This window comes from Pteropus medius, unplaced genomic scaffold (genome assembly GCF_902729225.1).
Source record: "Pteropus medius unplaced genomic scaffold, Ma_sr-lr_union100, whole genome shotgun sequence".
Taxonomy (NCBI): domain Eukaryota; kingdom Metazoa; phylum Chordata; class Mammalia; order Chiroptera; family Pteropodidae; genus Pteropus; species Pteropus medius.
Window position 1 is genome coordinate 2,671,963 of NW_024342644.1, and position 21,085 is coordinate 2,693,047.

The 21,085-nt window shown below is 43.5% G+C and overlaps 1 protein-coding gene and 1 long non-coding RNA gene across 4 annotated transcripts in view; one reads left to right on the forward strand and one right to left on the reverse strand.

Moving 5' to 3' along the window:
* Positions 1-15,840, reverse strand: part of E2F3 (E2F transcription factor 3) — a 70,725-nt gene extending 54,885 nt beyond the window's left edge. Inside the window, exon 1 of one of the 3 annotated variants that reach the window (XM_039866457.1) lies at positions 14,993-15,840. In XM_039866457.1, the coding sequence (XP_039722391.1) occupies positions 14,993-15,382 (390 nt within the window). In that variant the 5' untranslated portion in view covers positions 15,383-15,840. Of the gene's footprint in view, positions 1-13,780; positions 13,997-14,992 lie in introns of those variants that run through there. The other 2 variants (XM_039866456.1, XM_039866460.1) reach the window with 2 other exon arrangements.
* LOC120605572 (uncharacterized) lies at positions 15,220-18,360 on the forward strand. Its single transcript, XR_005653660.1, has 2 exons — positions 15,220-15,346; positions 17,828-18,360. It is a non-coding gene; the product is annotated as an uncharacterized LOC120605572 (long non-coding RNA).
* The last annotated feature ends 2,725 nt before the right edge of the window (positions 18,361-21,085 follow it).

Sequence of the window (21,085 nt, forward strand, 5' to 3'; positions counted from 1 at the left end):
CTGGGCCATAATAAAGCCTTATAATATTGCACATGCATTTTCAAGACATAGCCTTTTATCATAGGAACTACCAATCCAACACAAACACTCCTTTTAACATGGTAGTAATTAATTAGCATTTGTAAAGTAAAGATGGTTGTTATATTGACAAGTTACTCATATGTAGATCCAAGTTGGGGTTAGTGAAGAAGTAAAGAATTTCTGCCAATCTGATTAGCATCCCCCTCACCTCATCTTCATGAAAATCAATCAGGTAGCAACTATTTTGGTGAGTTTTTAAGTTGTTTATTTAATTACATATAAATTTAATAAAAATTTTAAATAATCAAAACTTGATTCCATGATTTCAGTTATAATTTATATGGTTAGTCACACCCATTCAAACTGTGGAAAGTCAAAAGCTTTTCACACAAAGAACTGTGGTATCTATTCAATGCCTTTATTGGTTTTTATGAGTTGTGGATAGGGGCAGGAATAGCACCAACATTTATCTAGTGGCTGGCCGTTTTGTGCCCAGCTCTAGGCTGGATGCTTTTCATGGTCTCTCATTTCATTTACTCTTTATAGTATCTTTAAATACCTAAATTACAAGACATGTAAAGAGAGCAACCATTTCATTCGTACATCTGGCTGGCAATTTGATTATAGATAATAAAGATTGTTAATGGTGCTAGATAAGAGGACAGTTAAAAGAGAAGGAATTAAAAGAAAATTTGTCAAACAAACATGTCAAAGACTCTGGAGAAAAGGAAAGGAAGAAGTTTTCTCTGTTCATTGACTAGATGATGAGAAGCCCAAAGGTGGCCAAGCATTTGTTACCGAGTCCTGTGCTGTGGCGTGCACGATCCTCTCATTTCAAAGAGGGACGCCTGGCCCAGGAAGAGATCAGAGGGTACTGTGGTTTTGAACTATGTTGATACACCAAACACTATCTTTTGTAAGCTCTGTTCTTAGTAGAATTGCACTATAAGAGCAACAACTTCTTTGATAGCACCACGTACAAAATACTGCAGCCTAATGAATGCCTTTGGCTTTCCCTAGTCTTTTCTTGTTGAGAAGTATCTTTTCAACAAGATACTTCTCAAATGACCTGGTGCATCAGAATGACCTGGGAGGTCTGTTAAAGCTGGGGTGGGGCCAGCAGTGTAGGCTTTAACAGACCTCCCAGGTCATTCTGATGCACCAAGTTTAAGAGCCACTGTTTGGGAAATTTTGCATTTCTAATAAAATGCAAAATTGATCTGAAATTTTGCATTTCTAATAAAGCTCTCAAGTGCTGCTGGTCCTGGTCCACACATATATAAGAACCATTGTTCTAAAAAAAACCAGACCAGAATCCATCAAAGATAGGAAAAGGAAATTTATTACATGGCAAAATCTTTATCAATTATGACACAAGCCATGCAAAGGCAGGGATTTTTGTCTGTGTTGACAATGCTGCTTTTACTGTACCTACAGCAAGGGCTGGCATGTACTAGGTGCCTCATATACATCTACTAAATAAATCAAATGAATAGGACGCCCCATAGCAGAAACTGGCCAGCATAGGGATGGATGTGCAAGGGAAGGTGGCTGCAGAAGCACCAGCAACAAAGAAAATGGCTGCTAACAGTTGAACTGCCCTAAAAGGGGAGCTAGACTTAATAATAGTGATGGTAACAACAGTGATAATAATATAGATGATGACAACAAACATTTCAGAGTGTTTAGCACTGGCCAGCGCTGGAGCAAGCGCTTTATATGAATGATGGCATTCAATTTTCACAACAACTCTATGAGATAGGAACCCCGATTCCCCTCATTTAACAGGTAAGGAAATAGATTAGAGGGGAAGTGATGTGCCCAAATCAACTATCTGGTGAAGCTGGGATCAACAACCATGCTGAGAAGTTAGTCCAGAGCAGAAGGTCTCCTTTAATTACCCAGCTGAGTAAATGGTAAGTGCAAAACTTCCTTGGCCTTCCTTGAACTGCAGACTTTGATCCATTCTTCTCCAACTTACAGAGAAGCTTCCAGTGACCAATTCATAGAATGAATGATCCTAAAACAGGGCTTCAATTGGCTACACAAAGCAGTTGTATCATCTATGAAGAGTGGGAGCAGTGAATCACAGCTCTGGGGTTCCATGAAAGGGTTAGGCATGCCAAAGTTAAAAGGTTTAGTTCAGTAGTTCTCAATGGGAGGAGAGGTAACTTTGCCCCCAGTGGACACTCAGTAATGTCCAGAGACAATTTTGATTGTTATAGCTGGGGGGTGCTACTGGTATCTAGTGAGTGGAGGCCAGGAATGCTGCTAAATATCCACAATGCACAAGACATAAGAATCACGACAAAGAAGTACTTGGCCAAAATGTCAATGGTGCCAAAACCCTGCTCTGGTGTCAAACTCCCTAAAGCCTTCTCTGCCCTCTTCCCCGCAAACCCCCACCCTGAATTCTAGTATGGATGCCTAGGAAACTTCATCAATATTTTCTTATGGCACCCTCGTGCATTGTTGGTAGGACTGCAAAATGGTGCAGCCACTATGGAAAACAGTATGAAAGTTCCTTAAAAAATTAAAAATAGAACTATCAGCAATCCCACTTTTGGGTATTTATCTGAAGAAATCCAAAACATTAACTCAAAAAGACACATGTACCCCTATGTTCATTGCAGCATCATTTACAATAGCCAATATATGGAAGCAACCTAAGTGTCCTTCAATAGATAAATGGATAAAGAAGTTGTGGTACATATATACAATGGAATATTACTCAAGTATAAAAAAGAATTAAATTTGAGACAACATGGATGGACCTAGAGGGTATTATTATGCTGAGTGACATAAGTCAAACAGAAAAAGATAAATAACATGATGTCACATATATATGGAATCTAAAAAACAAAAATAAATGAACGAACATAACAAACTCATAGACACAAACATTTCGATGGTTGCCATATGGTCGGTGCGGGGCGGTGGGAGTCGAGGGGACAGGTAGAAAGGGAAGGGATTAAGGAGTACAAACTGCCTGTTATACAGTCATGGGGATGTAAAGCACAGCATAGGGAACATAGTCAATAATACTGTAATAACTACATATGGCGTCAGATAGGTAGGTACTAGATTTACCGGGGGTGGTCACTTTAGTTATATAAATGTCTAATCACTATGTTGTACACCTGAAACTAATATATTATTGTATATCAACTGTAATTGAAAAGTTAAGAAAAACAAATTTAAAAAAAATTTACTTTGTAGTTAAAGAGTGGAACCCATTAAACTATTATAAGATATGTAAAATGAAAACGTGTTGCTAAAAAAAAAAAGTATTTTCTTACAGCAATCAGTGTCTTTTGTCTTAAGTTCCTGAAGGACATGTTTCATCTCCCTTATCTCCTGATAAATTCCTTGAGGGTAAGAAGAGAATCTTAGTCCCCCTTTGAAACCCCCAGAATACCGGTAGCTGCATTCTGCACAAAGTAGGTGTACAATCGGTATTTGTCCAATAATTTGTTTTTCCTGAAGTGGGTAAAAATGCTGAGAATTTAGATTCAACCAGCACTCAAGAGTTCTTACCACGGTGAGGGGCACACACTAGTTAGGAACACACAGTACATGTCTTATAAACACTCTCATTTAATCCCTCCAATCATTGAAGGAGACAGAAACACTGATTTAGGTTAAGTAGAGTTCATATATGTAATTTGTAAAGGGTCACATGCTGGTAAGTGACAGAGCACGTTTCTGGAGTCAGATCTTCAAATCCTACACTCCTTCCATACCCACCACCACATACCAAGTCTCCAGGGCTGAAAATCTCACCTCCTAAAGACTAGTGCCAGAATTAAGGTATCTGAGATGCGAACAAGAGAAACGGCACCATGAAAGGTTGGAAACTTTACTTATTAGTGTGATCATAACAAGTTTTGCTACTCGATATAGCAACAAAATTAGTCAATTCAAGGAGTGCTTCCAATAGGCTTAAATACAAGTTACATATTTAAATATCAATTATAAAGATACTTAGAACTTATACAGCTTTCTTCCAGAGCAGTACTCAAAGACTATCACTTTAAAACTTTAATATGCTAAAAATTCTAGATTTTTTTTAATTAGCAAAATCAGAAGGCATAGGACATAAGTCAGAGAGCCATCTTAGAATTATATGTCCTTTCTTTATGCACAGAACTCTCCAGCTGGCTCTTTGCTTTGAGAGGTTGAAAACTGTGGGCTTTCTCAGAGCAGCTAGGAGCCAGCCTAGACCTGGGAAAGTACATAATAAATAACATTGGATGGCTTGTCTCTGGAAGCCCTGACAGTATTGATCCCCAAAAATCAACCTGATGAATCTGTCTCGTTTTCATATTGTAGAGGGAGACATGAAAATGAAAGGTTTTGGTGGCATCACATTTATTTTTTTTTAGCTAGGGAGACCAGTTCTTGGCTTGTGATTTTGTTCATTAAGACTTCTACAAAAATCTCTCTGCCAAAGCCACATTCCCAGTGCTCTGTCCTAGCCTCTTAGAAAGCCGAATGGCCTCCACTGTCACAACCAACTCATACCAAACTAACCATTCCCTTCACACAGCACACACCCCCAGGAGTTAAACATCTTGGGAGTCAAAAGTTTTATATTTCTTTTCTCCCTTAGCCTGTTCCTCACTTCCATCTGCCTTTCTACACTGTGACTATAGCTGCTTCGATTTATCGACTCTATAGCACCCATACTCTAAATCAGGAGTCCCCAACCCCCAGGCCACCAGTCTGTGGCCTGTTAGGAACTGGGCTGCACAGCAGGAGGTGAGCAGTGGGCGAACAAGCTTCATCTGTATTTGCAGCTGCTCCCCAGCACTACCGTCACCGCCTCAGCTCCACCTCAGATCATCAGGCATTAGATTCTCATGGGAGCACCGGTCTCTGGTGCCAAAATGTTGAGGACTGCTGCTCTAAATGGTATGCCCTGGTTCTCTTCCCTGGGAAATCTGACTTTTTTTGATCTACTAGGTAACCTGTTCCAGGGAGGCCCAGACCCAACTGAATGAAAAGCCTTCCTGTTACCGGGTCAAGTACAGCCCTCCCAAGCAGGGTGTCCAGCACTATCGCCCTCGTTTCCAGCCAGCATTAGTGCCTGGCACACAACAGTGCTCACTGAACCTACTGAGCTAAGATTGTCAGTTCTTTGGGAACCCCTTCTCATTTTACCTCCTTTGGGTTTTGGGTGACCCCTCTTTCGTTGGTTTACCTTGGCAACAACCTGGAAATCCAAAAGTTGGTACCACGAAGATGGGCATAGGGTACCAATGCACCAGGCCCAGGTCTCTGGGATCTGCAGGGCTATTCTATCCAACTGAGGTCGTAGTTGAAACAAAATGTGCACTGATTCTGCAGGCAGCTCCTGCATTACCTGGTCATTCGAGCTTTAAGAAACCTTTGCTTGTGCTTAACTGCCTATAACATTGTTTTCCAAATGTTCCAGAAGATTAGAAGATCTTGGTGCTTCTCTGATTGAGGGTAGAGGTGGAGCTTGGAAATAGGCATTTGAAGCAAGTGCTATGGGCAATTATCAAGTAAACTTGGAAAAACAATAAGTTGTTTTATTTCTTTTGGACAGGTATCTTGGGTTCCTATTATGTAATTAATATAATTGCAGAGAACATAGAGGATAAAAACCAGGAATAAGCTGAGACTTTGGAGCCAGGCCCCTCAGTGGATCCCTGAGCCAGTCCCTTAACCCCTCACTGTCTTTTTCTTCCTGTGAAGAAAAAGTACAATAATAATACCCACTCCATAGGCTGTTGTGTGGATAATGTGCTAATGCGTGTAAAGCACTTAGTTTAGTGCCCTCCATACACACAGGCACTTGATAAACATTAGCTATTATTATCCAAGAGACCAGAGACTGCTGAGTGGCAGCACTTGGCCAAATCTGGCCTAGAGACCTATTTTGTTTGGCTTACACATTTTCCTTTTTAATCAAGCCAACATTTAAAAACTGGTAGATTTCTGGCACTTTACGGTTGAAGATCTAGCAACAAATGGGGTCTTCCCTCTGGCAGCCATGGTCTAGGACAGGGTCCCATGGCCCCCTTTGATAAAGCGTTTCTTATTTGTTTTCAAGCACACCCCCACCATATCACCCCCATCCCGCAGTATTCATTGCCCAGCCCTGATAGGAAGGCAGTCTCTATCTAGACCAATTTTACCAACAAAACCAATGTTAGGTCCTAGGATGCCTGCCCCATGCTGACTCCAGTCCAGCACGTCTCTCTTTACGTACTTTCTTAAGGTACTTTCTGACTCGCCCTGTCTTTGCCTTATGATGTTTCCCCAGCCATGAACAACCTCCCCAATCTTTCCCCTCCACCTAGCTCAGAGGTTCCAATTGAGAGTGGGCATTAAAATGATCTAGGACACTTAAAAAAAATACCCATGTCTGGACCCCACCTACAGAGCTTCTAATTAGTCTGGGTTGGGCCCAAGTACTGGTGTTTTTGAAAGTACCAAGTGATTCAAATGTGTATGCTAATGTGCTCTAAGACTGATGACCAGGAAACCATGGCCTCCCCATTCTCATGGCTCAGCTGGCACTTCTTGCCAACACTATACAACTGAGCCTTGCTTCCATCATGACTACTGTTTAGTCTTGCTTGCCAATCCATCTCCCCAAACTGCAAACCCAAGAGTGGGCAGATCACACTTCAATACTTCTTTGAATCCCCAACAGGACAACTGGGACACCAAGCACACTGTGAGTGTCTAATGAAAACACCTCTTCTCAAATATTTGAGAGTCTATAACGCAGAAGGCATTGATAGAATTATAGAATGAAAAATCAAGGCTGATTTCTCCGGCTTGCAAGTTTAGGAGTGGTCCACAACACCAACAATGAAGATACAAGGCAGACTGAGAACTACAGGGAAGCAGTAATGTGAGGGAAGGGTGGGGTCCAAGTCCCTGAGGAATCAGGGAAGGCTCTGCGTGGGTTTCCTTGATGGGTCAGTGGGAAGGATGGCAGCCAGAACCAGGTAAAGTGGGAGGAGAAAGAATCCATGAGCAAAAGAATGCACTGGAGGGAAACCTCAGCCACCTGAAGAGGAATGGGAAGCAAAACTCGAAAGGCAAGATTTCTCCTTACCTCAAAAGCAAAGGAAAAGGCTGTAATTAACTTGATAAGTCATAGAAGCAGCCAGTGAAGGCTGCAATTCTGGCATCCTTCTAAAACCCAGGCAGAGGGAGAGGTGAGGGGGCAAGGGGAAGAACAGATACAAAACTAAAACCGAGGGGTGAAAGGAAGATGTGAATGGGAAAGGAAGGTCCAGAGGCAGGTTTACTGACTCTGGAGAGAGCAAGACAGCCCCTCTCCCACCTCCAACTGGGACCTCCAAGACTGCCAGACCTCAGACACCCTGATTTCTGTCATTAAGTCTTAAGCCAGTTTACTGTACAGAAGTGAAATCATGTTAACAGTGCGATTCATGTTAATCGTACAACTGTATTAACACATTTAATCTTAGAAATGAAGCTTTGCGTCACAACACTATTACTACCAAAAGTACTATTATAATAAGTTTATTCTGTTCCTTCTCCAAGTCAATGGGCAGCTTATTAAGTGATACAAAGACCCTAAAGAGTCCTTTAGAAGAAAAACTGCCCCACAGTTCACTCCTCCCTATCACCACCATTTTTAGAAAGGTGTTTTGGGTTTCAATGAACGCTAGGGCTAGTTCAGAAAATAAACCACAAAAGGATAGCCCATAGACAGTGGTGGAAGGGAAGGGCAGTTCCACCATGTGTTATCTATTGAGCACTCACATCATCCTTCCCACATGTCAGGCACTGATTTGAGCGCTTCACAGATATGAATTCATTGTATCTTCCTAAGCCCACAGAGGTAGGTACAGTTATTTCCCCATTTTATAGGTGAGGAAATTAAGACATAGAGGGTGAGTGATTTGTCCAAAGACACATAGCTAGTAAGCAGAGCCAGAATAAGAATGAGGCATTCAGGCTCCATCATCTGACTCTTATTCTCAGCTGCCCTTCACTTTACCTTTTAGGTGGAGACTATGGATCATGAACCTGCTCCTTTCCTATGGGCTGCCAGATCCAGAAAGGCTCAGGAGGGATGGTGTGGGGACACAGGGCTACTGCTCTGGTATATTTCTGGAGCCTCAAGGCAGCAGACACAGAAAAGGGCAAAGCAGGGGTAAAATCTATAGGCCAAATTTAATTCCTGTGACTCCCAGTGTCCAGCCCGTGTCCAGAGCCAAAACAGTCAAGTTTCTGAAAACAGTGGGGAGAAGCCCTTCTCAGCAGTCAGTCAAGAGCATGCTAGAGGAGCCAAAAAGATCTCTGGGGTAGCCAGGCATGAGCTGGCTGGGAGGACCAAGGGCATTTAGCTCCTCCACTCCCTGAAAGATGAATTCTATCCACTAAAAAATCTTCCAGGGAAAACCAGCTTCACTGATAACTACAGCTCTCATCAATTGCTTCTTACTGTTCACTGGCTATAAGACTGGATCTATATGTGGCACCTTTCTGGTTTGTGGATTATAGACAAGCCATGTATCCCTGCCTCTGGTGAGTCAGTGAACTATAGCCACTTGGATTATGTTTCACTTTTAGGCTTCAGGGCTTGAAGTGATTCTATTTTTAAGCTTTCTCAGTTCCACAAGTAAAAGAAGGCATTTTAAGGAAATTAGTTCTGGCTTTTAGGGGCTGGTGACTTCTTCTGTATGAGTTAACTGATCAGCCACTATGTTAAACCAGAAATCTTCCTGGAGGAAGAGCACCTAGTCTAATATTGGTGGGCAAAGGCCTGGGGCCCTCTGAAAACCACAGGTCACTAAAGATGTGATGGCCCAGACAAAACCTCCAATTCGAGCTATACTGTGCCTCTCTCTCGAAGTGTCAAAAATCCTTTTAGGTTCTAGTTTCTGTGAAGTATATATGTTTCACTTTTTGAGCACCAGGAATGTCATTTCCACAGAAAATGATCAAATTTGCAAATAACAAATAAAGCTTTAAAAATACTATCGTGTTTTTATGAGTCGGTCATTCCTTCCATTAAAAAAAAAAATCCCATTCACTTAGCATCTAAAGTAGCTGTGCTTGTTTTGTATCTTTGAGATTACTGGAAAACCAGCTGTTCAAAGGATACTTAAGTATGTGTACATTTTTTAAAAATGTAACTACTCCTGAAGGCAATCTAAAATGTATTCTACACATCCCAATTTTCCCATGTAGGGTACATGAAACATAGTTAACTTTCTCTTGGTGAATGAGGCTGCTTCTAAGAATTCTAGTCTCTTCTTGCTTTGCTACTAGGTAGCTGGTGACCTTGGGCAAGTAAATTAAGTGCAATGGGTCTTAATTTCCTCTAATGCAAAATGAAGGAGATTGGGTCACAAGACAATTCTGTTGCTTTACAGCTTTCAAATGCTGTGATTTGAAGACCATTGGAAATACCGATTATTGCCTGTGCTAACCTAAAGTATTGTTCTTAGGGACCGTCAAGTTATAAAAATGTTGGACACTACAAATGGCCCCAAAAAGAGGAGGTACAGTAACAGAAAGCAGACTAAAGTCAATTACAGTTTCTTCCTTTTATTGCCTCCTTATTCCATCAGCTGTCAATTCTCATTGCTATCAACCTCCCACTGACATAACTTCCTGCCTTAGTTTACAAAGCTAAACAATGGCCTGCTTCGCTCAGGTTCTCCAGCAAAGCAAAGAGTATAAACTTTGTGATACAATCTGGCAACCTGTAAGTCGCAGGCTTTATCTCTTCTCATTCAAAGTGATATTGTAGACAATTGTGGCCACTATGGCCACAAGACTGACCCTCCAGTTAAAGTTGGGGAGAGACTGAGAATGCATTCCTGTAACTTACACATTCTTTAAGTTCTAAAAGCACAATGCTTTTGGGGGAGAGTGTCTTGAAGCAAAAGTGAGAAATCAATTTCTTAATGAAGCAAAAGCTATGTGCCTTATCCCTCTACATTAACCTTACCTCCTCCTCGCAAGTTTCCTGTCCCCAGCTCAACTGTTGCTTTTTTGTACCTTCTGCTGTATAACTTTTCTTTGTGTAAGATACATTTTCCAAGTCACTCTTTGAAGCCAAAGAGAGGATCAGAGTAGGAGGAAGGAGATACCATTAGTGGTTTCCTATATTTACTGCTTTCTCAGCTATCTTCCCTTCATAGTCCCCCCACCCACACAAAATGATTAGTAGAAAATGCTTCTTAGCAATTGTAAATACAGTCCTCAAAACACAATTTTTAAGCAGTTAACAAGCACGAAAATATGATTAAACCACATGCTTAGTACCTCAAAGAATTCAGGGAAGTTCTTTGCTTTAAGAAACAAAATGAAACAGATAATCTGATAAGAACTGAAATCTACCTTTTCTTTGCCTTGCATTATTTGGGATGGTTTCATGAGAATCTATGAGGGACTTGATTCGATAAGCACAGGCAATTGTTGATTTTCACTCATTCTGATTAAGATGTTAGTAGACAGTAGGTAGTTAAAAAGAAATGGGAATTGGTTAGTTTGGAAAAGTGAATGTAAACTGGATATACAAATGGAATATATGTAAATCACATTAAATTAGAAAAACAGCCAGAAAATTAACTAAGTATTTGAAGCTTTGACGAACGAGTCTAAGTCCTTTGGAAAAGGGTTAAAGGTATGGAAGATATATCTTTGGAGATGGCAATAAAGAAAGAAAACTACTACATTGTATCTCTGTAAAATGAAAATAAAAGCAACTTGTCTCCAAAGTCTTTCAATCTCCAGGTGCTGTTAGTCATGTCTAAGCTTAGAGTATTATTTTCTGTTTTCAAGTTAGCTTTACACAGCACATTAATCTCAGAATCTACTCTTCCAAGTATTACACAAGGTGACGATTTATAGAAAAACAACAACAACAAAAAAATCCTTTCCTGTTCATAAGCTTGGGTTCCTTAGCTCACAGTGCCACATTTAAGGGTGCTTTGTTTAGAGGATGATTAGAGCAGAGTCCTTGGTACTGATTATGGCACTGAGCTATTTGTATTGCCCGAGTCTGGGTACCAAATTATATTAAAACTTCCACTGTAGGGTATGCAGTGACTAAAAAGTCTCTACTAGCTTAAACTTGGCATCAACTATGTATCACAGAAGCAAGATTATTGAGTGCAGAACCACAGGACCCAGCGTTTTCCTTTATACTTGCACAGGAAAAAAGAAACCCAGCTATAGCACCTATGGTTCCTCCATTCTTACATGGAAATTTCAAGCATTGTGGGTTACTTTCCAAAGTATAATCAGTGGGTTGCTGTGACTGGATTAAATTAAGTCAGGTGTAACAGGCCATTGTCTCTTGCATTAATAGAGCCCAAATTTTCCAGAAGTAGAATGAAATGTCAGCTTCTTTTAGGAAGAGGCAGAAAATGAAGAAGCCCTTTATGTTCCAGAAAACAGCACTTTTGACTGGATTCTCTAGAGCTCTTTCATTCCCAACAGTTCATCATTTAAAATTGAGTTTATCTAGTGCATGTCTCTGACTTGGTGACAACTGGGTTCAGTTCTACACAAGCCACTAAGCATAGATGCACCCAAAAGTTGGAAGGCCCATGAGTCATGGGTGGAGCTGAACTCAGGCAAAAAAGTGAGGATGAGTTTCTCTAAATTTGCCACAACACAAGGCACAAGCTCATGCTTGGGCAGTTTAGCACCATCTCTATATAGGCTTGTCATACTGGCATGTCTCATATTTTACCTAGTGCTAGGATAGCTGTGTTTTATAGATTTAAAAACTTAATTAGGTATAATTAGTTGCATTTCACTTTAGAAAACTTTAAACTATTTTGCTCATCGATGTAAACAAAGGGGCAGTTGTGTATGTAGTCTTACACTATTTCTCTAAGTTATAAACTGCATACTCAATTTGTTGGGTATCTACTTTTTGCCAGGAACTGTGCTAAGTGTTTTACATGCACTATCATCTTTAACCCTTAAAAAGAACCTTCGAGTTAGTAGTTACTGTCCCTATTTAACAAAAGAGGAAACTGTTTTGAGATTAAATTATTTGCCTAAGATCAAACAACTTGTAAATGAGAGGCAATCAGTAGTACTTAAATATTTTTTTCTCATTTCAAAAAGGTGAAGAATTTGCTCCTGTTTAAGTTCTTAGATGTTCTTGAGGCAGAACATGGAAGAAGAACCTGGCAGGTCTGCAACTCTGGCCACCTGAACACAAGTTCTCAACCACTTCTTGGACACAAAGTGTTAAAATAGTCTCTTTACTCAACCAGTCGTTTAGCTATCCCCATGTTGTGGTTCCTGCTTAGGGAAAGAATATCAATAAATTTTAAGACTTAAATGGAAGTCTAATATAATTTTGATAAGGAAACAAGTAAAACAAACTTTAGACTCAGGGCTTATGACTTTGGAATTATATTCTCATGGCAAGGAGGACAAAGTTCTGAAATAACTTCGAAGGCGGTGAGGGTAATTTTTCATACTTTAAACATATGAGCTTGGCTAGACAGTTTGGGAGACCTGGCCCAACAAGCAGGCTAAGATTCTTAAAAAAAAAAAAAAAAAAAGCAATCCGGTGGTCTCACAAATCCCCATTATCAAAACTACCCTCCCATAAATCTGAACCCAATCCAAGAAGTACATCAATAGCTGGTTGTTTCAGATTAGGTTTATGATATAGGAACAGAACTGTGTAGGGGGCAAATATGCTTACAATAAGTCCAAGCATGTTTAAGTCAAGTCCCTAATAGTATTTAATGCTAATAAAAGCATGGAATATTCCTACGACTGTGTATCTAGCACACTGGATGCTGTATGTGTAAGCAGGTACAGTAGTTTCCCTCCTGCTGGCAGACCCTAGTCACTAAAAAAAAAAACAAAAAACCGATCACCTTCTTTGACTGAGACTGTATCACACATCCTCAGCAAGTATCTCTGGGGCTGCTGAGCAGTTAAGATACAACTCAAGGAGAAATTAGGAAGAGTAAGGAAATAAAAATTTTCATTATTCCAAAAGCTATCTATCTCATTTCCCAAAATATGCCTATGTGCTGACCTTCTTAAAGACCCCTACGAAATCCTGATCTTCCAAAATATAAACCCATTTGGAGCTGAAACAAGGTGAGGTCAACGATTGATATTATCAACCAACCATTTATCTGAGTCTGGTTCATTTCTAGCCTCGTGGGGGCCAAGCCTGACCACGAGGGTGAAGACAGGAGGCATGGAGGAAGGGAATGAAGGAGAGAAAAGGGGAAGGGGGGTGGCCTCCGGGCCATACTTCTTTCTAGTATCAACAAAAAGAGAAGCTGCATACTGACCTAAATCATCTCTCAAAGGCGCTTCATAAATTACAGGGACAAAGGGAGGGGGTGGCGGGTGGCCTGGGAATCCTACGGACACCCAACCCTCTGACCCGCCCCCTCCCCCTCCAGCACAAGGAAAGGAAGACAGAAAACAGAGCTCAACTCAGCCATTGGCGAGAAGCCCCCTCTGGTTTTCAATCACCCATCCACAGGCCCCCTAGGAAAAATTACACGTAAACACCAAACCTACCCTCCTCGGGCGGACACTCGCGCCCGAGGTTCCCAGAACCGGAGGCCGGGGCATTTACTTAGTTAGATTTTTCTTGCTTACTCATTTCCCTCGAGCACCCAACCCCCCGTTCCCACTCCAAAACCCCGCTCAACCGCCTACCCTCTCGGCTCCAGCCCCCAACAGAATCCCGTGCCCCCGCGGCGGCGGCGGCCCCCGCGCGGTCCCGGTCACTAACCTGCTGCTGTAAGGGCATTTCCGAAACCAGCCCGGCTCCGAGGGAGGTGGGGGGGGGAGGACGGCTGGAGAGGGGCCCGGAGGGCCGAGCAGACCGGCGGCGCCGGGCGAAGGCGGGCGCCCGCAGGGGGGTAGGGAGAGAAGAGGGAGGGTGGCCGTGCCAGGGGCGGGTGCGAGGGCGCCGGGACCGTCCCAGGCCAGGGAGCCGGCGAGCAGGAGGAACTGGGTGCCCCCTCTCCCCCTCCAGCGCCCCCTCCCGCCGCCGCCTCCTCCCCAGTCACAGGCGCGTCCTCCGCGCACGTGTGCGAAACGTCACCGGCGGGTCCCGGAGAGAGGGACAGACCCGGGCGGCGGGACGGGGACTCGGCTGCACCCGCCCTCCGTCGCCGGGGGGCGGGGAGGGGTTCAGGGCGGGGAAGGAAGGGGTAAGGGGAGAGGCGGGTCAAGGGCAGGCCCGGGGCCCGGCGAGGAAGGCCCGGGTGCTCGGGCCACGCGGGCGCCGCCGCTGCCACCGCCAGGATGCGCCCAGGCCGGGGTGCCGGTCCCCTAGCCCCTCACCCTCAGACAGTCCACGCCCCAGCCCTCATCCGGCTACCAGCTCCACCGCCCCCTAAAAACATATCTCCCCTCCGCTGCCCCCAGCCCCTTTGTTGCCTGGAGTTACAGATTCCAAAATGTGACAAGCGCAGCGTGGCAGAGCCCTTGCGCTCCGAGCACGCCTTAGGGACCCCTGGCCACCAAAGGGCCTCCGAGTCCAGCGGGGGACCTTTGGCCCAACAGTCCCTGGGTTTCCACCCCCAGGAGTCCCCCACTCCCCAGTTCACTACTCCCTCCCCCACCCCTTCTCCATCCGGGGCGTGACCCCATCCTACGCCGGAGAAAGAGGAAGCTTGGAGTTGGAGGGGAGGGGAGAGTGGGGGTAGGGAAAAGTGCAGGAAAAGAAGGGGGGGGCGCGAAAAGTTTCTGAGTGATTGGTGTGGTTCGCGCCAAGGCAATCCCCACTGCCCCGCGCGCCTTGCGGAGCCCCCCGATCCCACGGGTGCTAAGGGTAACGCGCGAATCTAACAATAAACCTTCGTTGGAGGGTCAGCCCCCAGGCCCAAGGCGCTCGGCCCGGGCTCTCCCAGGACAGCCCGCAGCGCGCCCACCAACCCGCGTGGTGTGAGCCCACCCTCTGCCTGGGCTGGGGACGCCGGGAACAGAAGGGCATTACCGGAGGGCCGCCGCCGCCGCCGCCGCGTCCCAGCGCTGGTGGCTGCTGCAGCAGCCCGGTTCTGCCGGAGGGTCCGTGCGGCGTGGTGTAGAGGAGGCTGCCGGCGGTCTGCTCCGCGCCGGGGACACTGGGGAGGAAGGGGCTGGCGGCGACGGCGCCGCTTTGGAGGGAGGAGGAACAGGAGGTGGTGGAAGTGTTCGTGGTGAGGATCTGGATGTACGCGCCCGGGGCGGCGGCAGCGGCTGCGGCGGCAGCGGGGAAGCCGGGGCTGGCTAGCAGTGCCCTTTTGTCCATGGAGGCTGCAGCGGCGGCGGCGACGACTGTCGCCCCCTCCCCACCCCCGGCGGTCACCAGGTACTGCTCCAGGGCGGGCTGGATCCCCTTTCTCATCTCTCGGTTCTGCTCTTTTTATTGCTATAGAATATTAATGTATTGTTTTCAATTTCTTTATTATTTGCAGTCCGAGTTTCCAAGTCTCTCCTTCTCTCCTCCCCGCCCGGCGCTTCCGAGCCCCTTCTCTCTCTTTTTTATTTTTCGGCACTGCACAGGCCCCGGGGGCCAAAAATAATCGGGGATCTGGAGAGAGGAGGGTCCCGGCCGCACGGATATCGGGCCCCAAAGAGGGATGGAGGCGTCGGGGGCGGCCGATGCAACGGATTGCGAGTCGGCAGCGGCAGCCCGGGTGCTGCGGCCGGCAGCTGAAAAATGGCTCCAGGAAGCTGCTGCTGACAATGAATGAAGGGATACGGTTTACGCGCCAAGGTCCTCCCGCGAAACTCAGATTTCCCGCCGGCTTTTCAAATGATATTTGCATATCCCCGCCCCTCAACCCGCGGAGGACCGTTCCCACAGCTCATTGGGTCTCTATCTCCTTACTTCAATCCCAATCGTTGAGCGGGACCGAGACTTGATGGTTTCCATTGGCTGCCATGCATCATGGTTACCGGGGCGACAGGGGTCCTATTTGCATAGCCCTCCTTGATTGGCTGGAATTTCAGGGGTGGGGCCAAGCCATTTTCTCCCACGGAAGACCACGCCTGGTATAGGCTCCGCCCAGGTGCCCGCCCACCAGCCAGGCGGGCGCTGCTGACCTGGGCAGGGACTCCGCTCCTTGCCGACTCAGTGTCGATCTATTCTAGAGCGCAAGTTTCGCTTTTGGAAATTGTCAAGGTGACCAAGGGGACACCTTCGGGAACGCTCTTTCCTTTGACTAGTCAGTGTAGGAGATGAACAACTGGAGATTCTCCTATGTGACTAAGGCAAGTTGAACTATGCGGACGATGCCTGGCAGGTGGAAACTGAGCCCTTTAAATCATGGGTTTCTCCCTTCCTGAAATCCAACCAATGCCGCGGCGAGAGCTGATCCGGAGGCCGAGGCTGATAGACAGAAGCATGTGGGCAGATAGAATTGTGAGGACAGAAGGTTGGACTGACCTGAAAGCGAGCACTATTTAGTTAACATTCCAGATCATTCCTGGTAGCTTCATTATAGGCCTGGATTGGTTTTAAGTAAAAATTAACTCTAAATGTTTTGTTGAGTGAAATCTCGTAAGTGTTGGTCTGAGTCTAGCAAACACCTCACACTGGCCCAAAAGCACCTAGGTAAGTTAATCAAGGCTAACCTAAGATTCATCTGCGGGTTTCTAATCAGCCAAGCAGTAACCCAGAGAAGTACACGCTTCCCTCCGTGATGTTTTGCTCCCAACCAGTTCTGCTGCAACAGCCCTTTACAATCTGTTTCATAGCAAGTTACCTGCCAAAGCAAACGCGACGACCCAAACTTATTCCAAGATATTTGAATAGAGCTTTTTTTTAGTAAACTAGGAATTGTCACCAGAAAAAAATATTAAGTTATTGTCAAATTGACATCTATATTGGTGCAAGTATTCGTGGTTCTTAAAATTGAAGACTGCACCTGTGAGACTGAGCAGGAACTTCTGCAGGAATGTGGGGGAAAGGTGTACCTGTCAGGTCATCATATACAATTCCAATCGCTGAGAATTGTACAAAATATCTGCTGAGTTGGTGTTTACTGGGTGATGAGGACTACAATACCTCAAGCCCCTTCCCAAGACTTTATTTTTATTATCATTATTAATAATAATTCCTGAACACTCATATATACTCAGTCTTATGCAAGGCCTGAAAAGATGTATCAATTCAGGCTCAGGACTGAATTGGGACTGAAACTCCTAATGTTTCAGTCCTGTTACTTTGTTGGAAACAAAATGAGCTATTAAATCTTGCACCAGGCAGAATATGTTGGTCCTGCACTCAAGCTAGTTAAGGATCCATGGCCTAGTACCCAAATATCTATGGACCCAAACATTTATAATAGAACTGGCACCAATTTTAGGACATATTTATTAGGTGGTACATCAATTCCTGGTTGGGTTAGAGGCTAATGCATTAGCAACTTCCTTGATATTGTTCTATCAGTGTTGTTTTCCACTGTGGGTCACCGTGGAGAAAACTAATGCTGTAACTACTTAGCTATTACCACCTGCAGAACATCCCTGGTAGCATGCATTTGGTGGTGGTGAGGGTTGTGGGTGAAGGGTGCTGCAGCATAGTCATTATAAACCTGCGTCTTCAGATTAGAGGCAAACCTAGGATTTGGGACTGTGTACAAGATCCCTGCTAGAGCTTGCACAAGTGATTGCAATAAGATGACTGACACAGCCACAGAGAAGCAAGTGTTCACAGTCCAGATCCATACCTTTGATTCTGATTTAAAAAGCTTTGAAATATGTACCATCTTTCCTTAGCCAACATTATATTTTTTAATATAGGGTATTTGGCAGAGAAACAGATATTTTGACCTTTTATGTCTAGTGACCCCAGACTGAGGAGGTGGAAGGAAGAGTTCAAAGAGAGAAGAGGTATTGGAAGATGAGATGCTAAAATTTGAGGTAAGCTATTTGTGAAGAGGTAGCGTGCTCTAGTACAAAGATAATGGGCTTTGGAGCCAGAGTAATCTGGGTTTACTAGCTATACAACTTTAATTTTTAAAAGCCTGTTTTCTCATATATTATATGGGAACCCATATTGCAGTACCCATATTGAAAGGTTATGATGAAAAGAGACAATAATAAATATAAAGTGCCAGGCATATAGCAGGTGCTCAATAAGTGGCAGCTATTTATGCTACTACTTATTCGTGTAGTTGTGCTTTGCATCTTTTTGTAGTCCAATCTGATTCCTAGTCTCTAATCTTCCTATTGCCCCTGGATATCTACTTGCTGTGGCAGCTTAGCTTTGTCTGAGAGTAGCAACACAATTGTGTCCTGGTTAGTACGGATTATAGAATCCTGACTCAAATTCAAGATCATAAAATAAAGTCAGCTCTGCTGTTCATCTCACTTTAAGCTGCTCGTCTGTTAGTGGCCAGCTGCTGGTTGGTTCCTAAGTCTGAGCCCTCCTAACCTTCCCTTAAAGGTTAGACTACTCCAGCACTAGAGCCAGACTGCTCTTGCCAACATTTCCCCCTCCTTTCCCTTGCTCTGAATTGGACTGTGCATTTGTTTGAATGGTGCCCCCGCCTTATATGTCTAAGTCTTAGTCTCTGGAACCTGTGAATGTGACTTTATTTGGAAAAACGGACTTTGCAGATGTAATTAAGAATCTAGAGATAAAATCATCTGGATTATCTAAATCCAATGTCAAGTGTTCTCATAAGAGACCAGAGGATAGACACACAGAGTGGGAAAGAAGGCCATGTGAAGACAAAGGCAGAGATTGTAATGAGCAGCCACATGTCAGGGAATGCTGACAGCCACCAGTTACTGGAAGAGTCGAGGAACAGAATCTTGCCTAGAGCCTCTGGAGAGAGCAGATTTTGGACTTCTGGCCTCTAGACCTGTGATAGAATAAATTTCTGTTGTTTTCAGTTACCCAGTTTGTGGTAATTTATTATGGCAGCCATAGGAAAATAATAGTCTGTTAGCCTGCCTACCTTAACCTTGAAACCTCTTAGCTGCTATTCACCTTGTTGTGTGTTGCTGCCAAGATATCATTCCTTGCTGGACACCGATGATACTAATTGCCAGCCTAGGCTAGGGCCTCTGTTAAAGATTTTTTAAAGTATGACTTGCTGACTGCCTGGCACAGACTCACCTAAAGAGCTTGTAGAAATGCAAATTCCTGAGCTTTATCCCAACCTAATGAATCAGAGGGCCCAAGAAACTCATTTAACAGGTCCCTCCAGGTAATTTTTTTGAGCACTAGAGATTGAGGGCCACAGTCAGTTGTATGACTTCGGGCTTCTTCCCATTAATTCCCATTGCCATAGCTAGAATGGTGACGCCTGTTCCTAGAGGCCTTGATGGGTGTTTCTAATTTTCCTGCCCCTTATCATCCTGCCTGTTCACATAACCTCTGAATTCCTATCTCTACCCCAAGTGTATGTGTGTGTATACACACATATACACATATATATATACACATACATACACACATATGTATGTATAGACATACATACTATGTATGTAAAGACATACATACTATGTATGTAAAGCTCAATGTTACAATGTTCTCTATAAGCCTTCATTTTCAATTTCGAAATACAATTTTGCCAACATCCAGAAGATATATCTAAAAAACTCCCTTAGATATATCTAAGAAACAATACTATTAAACAGTTGTGTGAGAATACAATATTAAATCTTCAAATGGAAAAATTGTAGGCATAGGAGATTAAGGAAACTGCTTACAAGCCTGCAAGTTCTTTGGAACATTTAAAGTTTAAATTGTGCCTCTAATTTAGTTCAGCCAAATCTGGTTGCCACATTGGATTTAGAGTATGTAGTTTTAAATTTTAGAGTCTGGAGAAGACAAGTTGAAGACTTTAAGGATTTTATATCGCAATTCAGTAAGTTGCCCACATAGAAATAACATTCTCTATTTTATCTTCCTGGTTAGGAAGAAAGAGGAATGTGTCCTTAAGCCATTACCACATCAAACACTAATAACAAAATTTCTAGGTGCTTATCCTAGAAAATTGACCAGTATAGTTATTATAGATAGTGGTTTAGATACCAGTGTAGAGTTTCTTGTCTCTAGTTCTTTGACCAGGAAGGTACTTTTGGACGGAGCTTCTGTGTTTTAAAATAAAACTAGGATGGACTTCCGTCATAGAGCATTGCTCTCAGTCACATCTACTGAATCTGAATCTCTGGTTGGAGTCTAGTAATCTGCATTATAAGCAGGAAAACTGTGATTCATGTGGTCCACAGAACACCTTTTGAGAAAGTGCCATGCAGGCATCCAGGACCTAGCAATCTCTTTCCTAAAAATTGGCTTCTTAGGCAACTATGGCTTAGAAAATTCCCGTGTGGGTAGTATATTTTGAGCAACTGTTACCATTAACTATTTACTTAGACTTTACGTGATTGCAGTTTACCTCTTTTACTAAAGCTCTTCCTGCTCGGTTAACAAGTCATGTGATTCAGACAAAATATACTAGATGGTTCAAAAGAAGGTTGTTATCTCAAAGGTGTGTGTTTCGTTCCCTTTTGAAACAGATCTTCATTGTAACGAAAAATACAGATACAGGAAACCAAACAAAACAAATGTATAGTTAAATGAATTATTAAAAGGTGAACATCTTTGAAATCACCACCCGGGTCAAGAAATAGAACTTGATCTGCCCTGAATTCCCTTTCACATACCCCATCATCATCACAATTCCTTCCCTCCCCGCAAAAGTAACTATTAGCCAGATATTTTGTCTTCACTTCTCTGTGTTATCTTTTAATTTTAATCACTCAGATATACATCTCTAGGAATAATAGTTTAGTCTTGCCCATTTAAGAAACGTTAATAGTCTTCTAAATTTCTTTCAATCTATGGTTCCTCATTCGTTCCTTTCACTTACCTTTGAACTTATCTTGAAGAATGTAGTGAGTTGAATAACGGCCCCTCCCGAAAGATACCAGAAATGTGAATTTGACCTCATTTAGAAAAGGGTCTTTACAGAATAGTTAAGGTAAGAATCTTTTTTTTTTTTTATGGTGACATTGGTTAACAAAATCCAGTAAGTTTCAGGTGTACATTTAATATATACATATATATATATATATATATATATATTAA